The sequence below is a fragment of the Opisthorchis viverrini genome (assembly GCF_000715545.1).
Source record: "Opisthorchis viverrini unplaced genomic scaffold opera_v5_58, whole genome shotgun sequence".
In the NCBI taxonomy this organism is placed as follows: domain Eukaryota; kingdom Metazoa; phylum Platyhelminthes; class Trematoda; order Opisthorchiida; family Opisthorchiidae; genus Opisthorchis; species Opisthorchis viverrini.
In genome coordinates, this window is record NW_008751716.1 from 701,433 (window position 1) to 712,143 (window position 10,711).

A 10,711-nucleotide genomic window follows, 5' to 3' on the forward strand; every position below is an offset into this window, starting at 1 on the left:
AAGATCGTTCACGTAAACAAGTGTGTCTTTCTGAAATCGAAAGACGGGATTTACCAATGGTTTATTTAACTTAAAGGTGCATGCTAGCAGGAGGTGAGTACAAAACAATTTTCTCCAAATGCTGACGGTAAATTTACCTATTTTTTATTTTATAGATTGGCGTATGAACCTCAAACTTATAACCCGTTTAGCGTGGTTCTATTGTGAATTGTTTTTGGACCCCAAGGAAGGAGACGGTCTTAGTACTTCAGCACGATTTTTTTCAAATTATTGATACTTCTACTAATGACGCCCCACCATAAACCTTATATCATGTTACTTACGGAAGAAGAAAACTTTGATGCCTTGGTAATTGACTCACCTGACACCTACTGCAAACTTTGCGCTGCATATTCAGTCGAATGACAACAAAAACTACGGATTCAAAGACCCTTCAAAGATCCTTCGGATCCTGTTTGAATCCCCTGATTACAACTAGCGAGTACCCAAATGATCTGTGTATATCAATTCAACTTTCTTCTCCATCCTAATGGAAAGTAAGTTCCAGTGCAAATTTTGTGTGCAGGGAAATGTGAGGTAATCAGAACCTCAGACAAAATACTTGAACACGGATAATTAGAACGTGAGTGGTTACCATGCCATTGCCCATAACTTCACCTAAAGGTGACACACTGCGCATAAGATTTACGAAAACTCATTCACAGTCCACGACCGGTTTGGCCCTTCTTGGGCCTCATCATCCAGACACAGTCACCGAGTTTTCCTCACCTTTCGCTCGGTTTGAACCCGAATTGGAAAAGTTCGACACCATCTTATTTGCACAATAATTCGGTCTTGACAGAGGTCTCGACTGAACCCACATTTACAAAATCTAACCGTCATAAACGAGAGATTGGCTGGATTCAACTGGGTCTTCTGTCAAGACCGAAGCCGTGTGCAAATGAGAGTATTTGCCCATGGGTTTGTTAGGAACGTTTAAGAATGTGCAGATCATTCTGTTCTAATGCACAGTTTTTCGAATATTCACCTTTTACAGGATGATAGTGGACAATTCCAATTTTTACTGAAGTCCTAATCATCCATTTTGCCGCCTCAAAATTACCTGATAGTAAGAACTAGTTCCAATTTAGAAATTCACATGAATCTGATGCCTTGAGCTACATCCACAAAAGATTTATTATCGCGTGTTCTAAAGGGACACATTACACACATCTTTAACCCTGATTTAAAAGCATACTTGAAGTGATGTGTGATGAAACTTACTCACCAATTTAAGGACCCCAGACACTCATCAATTGCTGCCAGCTCCGGAAGAGAACTGCTAAACTGACGCGTAATTCCATAACCACCTGACCGCGGTGTTGCCCCTGCGACCATCCTCCTCAACAGTCTTTCACGTGTTTTCTCATGTGGTTTGCTGGTTGGACGAATGAACACAGCGGACCTCGACCCATGAAGATGGCCATCAATGCGATCCTCTGTCTCGGAACTACCTTCATCCGACTGTTTCCGGCTTCGCGTTGAATCCGGCGAAGTGCTAGTGGTGGTTGATTTATGTGATGTGATCACTGAAGGAACTTGCATTATAGAACCTCGTATCATACTATTTCTTCGAGCGATTTCACGTAGACACTGCTTGAAGTCTTCCTTGCTCACTCGCCCATCGCCATCATGATCCAGGTGTTGGATGAGTTCGCCGAGTTGCCGTTCATTTAGTCGTTTTCCACAAGCTTGTGCCAAAACTCGTGTATCTAAGTAGCCCTTTTTGTCTTCATCCAGTATGCCAAATAGATTGTGAGCCCGAGTGGAAATATCTTCGAAAATGGAATCTGCAGACGACGTTCGCGAGTGAGCCCGGTGGAACTGATTGCTACTTCTCCCAGAAGAACCGGAAGATTGATGACGGAGCTCAGAATTGCTCATACGGGAAACGGAGACAGGAAGAAAACAGCCGTCCAAACAGTCAGACGTGAGTATATTTTGACCTTAGGTCCTTTTTGTTCATGCTAATTCAGGGATAAGCTAATCATAGACATTCACGAATGTCCATATGTGTGCCTGTCTGTAGACCTCAACTTAGGCACCAAAAGGGGTTGTGGGTTTTTGATTCGTCGAAAAGCACGAGCAGGGTAGTAGTCCAAGCACGTACAGCGAAAAACTACAATGAGGACTAACAGTTGCGTGCAACGTCAATAGGAATGTAAGCACGCACATGAGCGTGCATTTATACACAAGGCCAGAACAACCCGGTCGATATGCATGTACTTTACCTGACGTAGGATCGGAAACTCCAGGACGTATACTTATGTTCGATTAATGAAGACCCACTAGTGCGTCTATCCGTATTTGCTCCGGAAAACAAGTGGCCGGTGTGGCTAGCTGGAGAGACATCGATTTAGGAGAAAAAGCTTCTTAACAAGTTGAAAAAAGCTCACAAAAACGTCACATTTGGTGTTTACTTTGATGAAAGTGTCATCTGTTGAGTAATTACGTCAATCCTACACAATTGGTGTCACTCCAGTCTGTTCATGCTAAAATAACTGGATGTTGCATTCCAATGGTGATTTTAACGAAATATGTACTTGTGAGTGTGCTGTAAGCGTCTAGCATCTGCCGTAGGTTGGATAAAAGGACGATCTTGATAGAGATTTCGTCCTGTAAGTAAATCCAATCTACCCATGGAAGCGCTGCGTACCTGTTTCATCCTCACTGGGAATTATCAGCAGTGTGCTCCAGACAGTATTGAATCCGCGACCGTTCGGTCACGGGTGGCTCACAAGTGGTCACGAGCAGTTTGGTACGAATATATATGGCAGATGACCGATCTGAAGCCATCATAAGGTTGCTACAACAACCCGGGAACTTGGAGTTTGGTAAGAATCAGTAAGTGGTATTGTTTCGGTAGGTCACAAAGAAGTTCGTGCCGCCAAGTCCGTTAGATAAACTTGAAAACACTAAGGTAGCGTAGATCCTTCCAAACTACACACACGTGCTCAGCGAAAACTGACATTCGTGGTCCATGGACTGTTCAATTCTCAGGCTTGGACAGCGCCGAAGCCTTTACTAACAGAACACTAGATAGTTGTGTAAGTCAGCTTGTTCGTGGATGCTCAAATAAACTGCTTGTAGGCAACTAATATTAACAGTTTCTTACGTTTTTGTTTGTGAAACACCAACAAGAAGGCAAGCAACTAATTTACAGGCTTCCATCGGGGTTCGAACTCATGGTACAAAAGACGTGATCCATAGTTTCATCCACTCGGGCCCTCGGACGTAGAAAATTTTCGGTTTTTAACTTATGACGAGTAATTTCCTCAAAGGAAACTGCTCATAAGATTGCTGAAAGACCTTCGACAGCCCACGACCGGTTTCGCCCTTCTTGAGGCTAATAAGGTAGGCGCGGCCCCACAAGTTTCCGTCAACCTAAGTTCCACTTGATGAGTTAATTTGATTCATCATGAATAATGTACCCATGGATGCAAGCTACTTCCATAACCAACCAGAATGAATTATGGAATCAGACCTCCATAACTCGAATGCAACTGCCGAAGATGCCACGTTCTGAGTGATGCTCAACTGTGCGTTGTCGCTTCACAACTGTGAACGACATTCATCTTATTCTTGTTTGCATTCAACAGAATCTATGTTCGGAAGGCTAATCAGCACTGTTTTGCCTTAGAAAAGTGTAGAGGCACTGGTAACAACGGACAGATGCCACTTCACTGGACATGGGTACACTCTGTTCTCTCCGAACTGTCTACAAAATGTCACAAGGAATTTGTTAAATATTGCATCATTTAATATTAATAAAATGTATTTGAAAGACCACTCTTGAGTATTTGTGGCCTTGGTGATCCGTTATGTATTCGGCAATGAAATTTCTTTGCTGGTTTCGTGCAATTTACAAGCTTACACGTACAATATAATCTCAAGGTCACCGGACTGACTGAAGTTGCAAGATAGTTGATACAGACCTTTTCGTTCAATAGACGGAAAAACTAGTCTCAGCTAATGAAACAACTCTTGAAAGCCACGTGACCAGGTCGCTAGATATCGCAGTTGCTTAGTCGAGTCCCAGGTAAAACGTGAATTGAAACCCGCATAAGAGTGCCTCAAAGAAGAGAGCAAAACGACTCCTTGTCAGAGTTAGTCTTGTTACGGGAAAGATTACTGCCAGTAGAAGGCGATCTGATGGCCCGATTAGAATGGCGTTTGTGCGCAATTAAAAAAAACTATGGTTTCGCTTCTCATTTTAGTGGGAATCCGACAGTGATAGTCGTCCACCAAACTTGTACCATTTGGTGCCAGTTAATGTTCTCGAATGAATGTACAGGCTAAATTTGGTTGTCCAAATGGTGCGAGAATCGACCGAAGCTCAGCTGACCGCCGAAAGGAGCTATAAGTCACGAACGTTCTATTTGCAGACAAAAGAAATCACTTCCCAAAGGGCTCGATATGAGTATCCGTTCCCAGACTAAAAAAAGTCTGGTTGTTGAAGTACGTTTCACATGCGAAAAGCTCACATAACAGAAAACCTGAGGCTGACTTCAAGACTTAGCATTTTTCAACATAATGCGACATCTCGAATGTCATATCAACTGGAACATGAGGCATCCTTTGTGCAGCACGTTCAGTAGAAGAATATCATGAACAAGAAGTTCAATTGAGTCATCCGTGAAAACAAAGTGATTTGCAAAATAATACAAAATGATTCGCAAATTGGTCTTTGTTGTAGCCGTAGCGGCAGTTCAGTATCGTTAGCTGCCAAAACACCAGCGCTTTGTTGGTACAGTGATGAACTGAATTCACCAACCAACTTGTATCTACAACTAGAACTTGTGGCAAGCTTCGCCTTACCTTGGTAAAATCTTGGCAGGCCTTGAGTCATGCCCGCAGACTCCGAGACTTTGCATGACCCGATTCTCTGTATGATGACCCTGGCCCGCTGTCCCGTGTGTGTGCGTATTTGTCGAAACCCTGTGGCCTCATCTTAGCCTAAGCTTGATTTCCAGTGTATATAGTCAATTGAAAAGATATGCTAAATAGTTGAATTCAGTCACTGTATGAACTCTTAGCCCCGGGTCACTTGGGTCTTGGATAATGCGGCTCGTGAACAGTTCCGTCATAAATTTTCGGCCTTCGGAAATTTTTGGCTACCTTTTTCCTTAAGCACTTCGGTCCCAGACTTTTTGACTTCACAGAATGATTACTAAGATTTACTAAGATTTAGCACCGGCGTTCCCCTATTATCGACCACTTGAAATACTCGTTCATAACTCGAGCATTTTGCTCTGATCTCAGTTTCACCACAACGAGGAAAGGATAAAGTTAACGACAACAAGCAGAATTCTTGAAATTTATCTTGAAAAGAAACATCATTCACTTTCTGGCTGGCTAGTCGAGAATAGAACTTGAGTAGTCGCAGTGTAATTTACATACATCTTCGAGGCCTCCATGTGCATGAATGTCAGTGCTTGTTGTATGACTATCCCTGCACCCTAGGTTTGACCACCGATGTATTTTTGTTCGTCTTCGAACTTTCCGTCAGGCGCCACCTTGGAAGATGCAGATGGTCGACCGAACCGGCTAAGTGGTCATCTTATCGCTCAAATGTACCCGCAGTTTAAGGGTGACTTTTGATCGTTGCTTTTTAGGCCCTCGTCAGAGGTTGCCGCAACCCACTGGCAATACTCCCCTGATGAAACTTGATGAAGTAAGTCATAAATTTTTGGATTATTCTTCATGAATGACATGCCCCATAAGCAACCTCTTCAGTTGATGGAAATATCAACACATCGGTCATTCTACAGAACAACCGAAATGAATGAATATATTTGTATCTTGTAGTTTCTCACAATGTCTGGACCTCCATGCGGACCAAATAGGATGGTAGGAACACGAATACATATTACTGTTCCTGTTGAAGACCAAGGTAATCTCCTTTAGCTTCACCATCGTATTACGTTAGCGGGTGTGCACATCCGGAGCCGCTGAGTGGCAAAATAGTGGTTCATACGGTGATCTATGCATGTAATGAAACAAATCTTACGCAGATAGCAAACAGGCGTTGTGCACCCCCAACTGAGCGATGTAAGACTGACGGACTTGGTTTGGTTTCACGGAGACTGTTCGAACCATCAGGCAGCGAATGGAAGCGAAATGAACCGTACATATATTGCTGATGCTCAAACAAAGTTCACCTGCTATTCATACGGAATATCAACGTAAAATGCACTTCAGCCCCGTAATTCTTCAAGCAAGGTAGTATGGATTCATTCGTCGTATCATCGGATTAGGCGAACAAAATTTTCCACAATTCTTTTGAATTAGGCTGTTCCTTCTGTTAAAAGAAATCAACTATAATTCAATGCAACACTAGATCAAAAGCTTTATTTTATGGTCAGCATAACCCAGCAGGTTATTGGAGTAGTTTCCGGCTAAATAAAACGGCTAGTTGGTATCAAAACCGAAGCATCCGACTAAAAACTGCCGGGTTCCTGGGCCTTCACATAAACGCTCCGAAATATCCGGGTTCCAGTGTGAAAGAGTAAAAAGTTTTACCTAGTCATATAACTCTAACTGTGGCAGCTACAGTGTTGATGAACTTCAATGCAGATAAAGAAACCCCCAATTAGCCGGTGTAATTTTTCAGGTATCACAACATATATTTTTGGCAAGCCAGCGTTTCATTGCACACGTTCGATCACTTCATTAACGAACAGGCACCCAACCCGTGCGAAGTTTATTACTGATGATGTTTTGAGTAATATAAAACTCTAATGAAAACGTCTGGCGGCACCTGGTTTCTGCGTTCCCACGGCAGTCTGACGAAAAGTGTACCGCACAGCTTGTTTTCTTTATAGATTCTAGCCGTTACTCTGCCTAGACTGCTCCAATTTTTTCTCAAAGCAGAACGAATGCTATATTGAAGCACACAGGAAATCTCGGATGAGAAGTAAAGTAACCCTAAATCAGAAGTATAAATACTTCCACATTGCTCACGGAGGTGAAAACGTATGATATCTCATCGGTTGAAAATTTCCGCACGACATGTGTAAAGGCTGTCTGTGAGATCCACAAGTTCGGAAACAGTCAGACATGCCATTCTTTCAGCTCTCCCGGCTAGTATGTGCAGATTTCTCAGAACAAACGGGGATTATCGATGAAGTAGAAGTCAAACTTCTGGTGGTTGATTCGCTTGCTTGGTTGTTTACCTAATAGAAGTCGTGTTGATAATGTATGGATGCTTTAGAATACCGTCAGCGAAGTAGTCGAAGTTAACTGGAAGAAGATTCCGCATATGATTTTGCGTTCCCACTTCGGTGTATGAACAATGTGTAGAATTTTTCACCTAAGCTCACCTGTATCTCTCGGAAAACAACTCTGTGCGATAAGTCCACTTTTTTTCCGGAAGCCCATTGCGATGTTGGGTTTAGTCGTCTGAAACATTTGAATTATATTTCGTCGTCGTAGTCTTGTATCACCGTAACGCAACAGGTGACCTCGTCCTTTTTACGACGTAATTTCAGTGAGCAAAGCTTCACTTTTACTTACTTATTTCAAATTTGTCACCAAAGAACCGTGTTCCTCGTTTGTACCTTTATTTTCTACAGTAATCTGCGGCAAGTGATCTATGCAGGGTAGGGTAAGATTTTGCCAAAAAATAACGACAGCGGGTTTTCATTTTTTGGAACGGGATAGGCGCGCACCTATGTTGCAGTTCGCAAAGTCTCAGACAACTAATCCTTCCTGACAAACCTACTGGAATTACCCACGGGTATGTTGATCAACTAAAACGGTCAGGCATCTAAACCGCATCGCCCAGTGTGAATGTACCGGCCGCTTTCGAACGTGGTAGTGCATTCAACCCACCAGCCAAGCGTATATAGTTAATGGATACTCACGGCTGAGTGTGCATTGGCGATTAGCTGTAAGAATAAAACTCTGTTCCTCTGCCTCTCTCGGATGGCGTGAACAAATAGGATTGTTCATACCAGTGGAGAAGGTTAACACAGATGAGAGCGATGGAGGCACGAATTCAGCATTTCTTGCAACCAAAGTGATCTTTTATTTCATTTAGAGTTGGTAGGATAGTAGCCGAATCAGGATCTCCAATTAAATGAATGCATTAAATTACGTTGTGTATGAAGCATTTGACGTCTTCTTTATCGGCGTGGTCTGGTGGTATTGGATCTAACCTATAATCCAGTAAAATATTACAGTAAACCATTGGTGAGAGGTCCAGAAAGTTGCATTCACCAACAGAGAATTGTCCAGGAAGTCTTAAAATGAATGGAGGCCGCTCACTATGAATGACTATGATGGTGCCGGTTTTTTGTATATAATTTAAGCTCATTTGAACACTGAAGCTCAGGACAAGGGTGTACTTTTTTCCATCATAAACTGACGCGCAATTATACCACTCTGTAAGAGGTTGTTGTTATCACGCAACAGTATCACTATAGTGGTGATAATAATATTGAAAGTGCAAAGCTCAGGAGACTGTTACATGAAAAGAAAGCCTTCACGAAGGATAGCGAACACCGACTTAATTGAAACTTGCCACGCGAACTGGGTTACCAAAAGAGAATCCTTTTCGGCCACCAGCTAATAACTTCTATTGAGTAAGTATTGTCTATACTCTTTAAGTTTGCCTTCGAAAAGGAGTTCTGTGACATAAGGGAAGCCATTCAAGAAATTCAGGAAATCATTGGAACCACTGGTAATTAAACAGTTGGTCAGTGTTTCCGTTCCCCCACTAGGCTTTTGTCGAAGGAGAGGTCTGACAATTTCCTCGCCGGATGCACTGATCTCCATTATTATGCCAAACCTTAATGGCAACTCTACCCGGCCTGATTTTGTATCATTAATGCGATATGGATATGGTCAACTTAACAATTTATGTTCACAAAGTAGCTAGTAAAAAGACTAGTCAACGACGCCCAGAAAATATGCGGGATTTTCTTCTGATGTAGATGGTTTTGACCTGGAAAATGACATCTTTCAGGTAATGGACGGTAAACTAATCAGACTAACCTCGAGTTCGTCCCGGATATCTGTTTGCGTTCACCAGACAGTTGACGAGATTCGATGTATAACTGAAGCAGAAGTAAACTTTGACGCACACTTCAACCAACCAAGTGGGAAAAATCTGGTCTGACGATTCACCGAACTTTAAACGGAAGCAAGTCTCCAATGGATTCAGACCCATCAGTAATCCGGAGAGGTTTGTGGCCAAAAGTATACTCTCATATCCTATCCAGTCTCCAGTCCCGAAGTTGTAAAGAAACTATTCTGAGTCTGGTGTATAAGGGCGGCTTCTTGGCCGTACAACGCAAGTTTCCTGTCGTAACTTTGCTTTTCAACCAAATCTGCTCAAACGAAACCTCAACGACATTATGCCGGCCTTCACCCAGAATATGACTGTATATTCATTCTCCTCATGTTGTTGAGCGGAATATTTTGGGAATGCGGAACGAAGAAGAAACTGAATAATAAAAAACCTGAGCGAATTTCTTGCCGGAGCATCGCTTGACGCCTCAGTATCATTCAAACCCTGACTGCTTTTACGTTACCTACACAGAGCTTCCAGAGGCATTGTTTTCCTGTTGGTAAGACCTCTTAGTATACCTTGATCCTGTGACAAGCATCATTCAACCCGCTTTGTCAGCCGCCTATTAAGCTGCATTTACCATCCATCTGCATTTACCATCTGGTGCCGAAATACCATTAGACTTAGAACCCATGAAGTACATCGTAGCTCTTGGTTGGAGGGCGATTCGATCATAGGTGTTATCTTCGTAGAAAATTGCAAGGTAGTCTTTAAACTACCCCAAACCTCCTAAAACATGGTGAAGTGGTAATCCTAGTTTTCCGGATGCTTCACTAGACAGATTACTGCCCAAGGATCAAAGGTCATTTGGTCGCAACGAGCCATTCTTTTCCCCTAGCTGCAGCCTAGCATAAAAAGCAATCCGAATGCTTTTTTCAGCAAGTGAACAGTCATCGGTGAAAGCTAACAACTTGGTTTGGTAAATGAAGCATTTGTAATAGGTGAATTGTTATGCTGGTCACCGAATTGTCCTTCAATCTAATGCGATGGCTCTCACATCACGTGCGATAGAGGAGAGCAAGGCTTTTCCAAAAGCCGTGGAATAATCACTTCGATTTGCATAACCGACTCATAGTTGTTAGTGGTTTTTTAGGACACAGTCGCCTTTCAAGGAAAGAGGTAAAAATCACCAGCCTTGCAATGTTAAGTGTGCTTCAAGAAGGCGCACTTTCACTGAAATGTATGCAACCTAGGGATACTGAAAACCAGTGTATCTGGATCTTTTTGTCCGATATCCTCACCTGTCCTTTTCTACTCGTTTCCTGAGTAATTCGTGAAAAAAAAAAGGTAACAAGCATATAAATGCAAAATCTACAGCCCCGCATTTGAAGATGTTCTGTATTTCATCAGTTGTCGAAACATTTAAATTATGATATTTTCTCCTGTCCCCGACCTACTGTTACGCTTTGTTTTCGTTTGTAAAGAACATGAATCAAACAGATGCAAATGGCAGCAATGAATCCAGAACCTGTTTAGGAGTGTTTGAAAGAGGCGCACATCACACTACAGAACTAGGTGGACTTAGCTCTTTCTTACTGATCGGTTTGGAATTTAGTGGATTCGTCTTGGCATTCATTGGGAACTTTGTCAATTAGGTCA

General features: G+C 42.5%; 1 protein-coding gene across 1 annotated transcript in view; it reads right to left on the minus strand.

The window, feature by feature from the left end:
• The window catches only part of T265_03915 (hypothetical protein), a gene marked incomplete at both ends in the record, with an annotated part of 44,441 nt that extends 42,518 nt beyond the window's left edge, over positions 1–1,923 (minus strand). The window contains one exon of the mRNA XM_009168516.1: positions 1,268–1,923. Coding sequence (XP_009166780.1) covers positions 1,268–1,923 — 656 coding nt within the window. The remainder of the gene's footprint in view (positions 1–1,267) is intronic.
• Between the last annotated feature and the right edge of the window lie 8,788 nt (positions 1,924–10,711).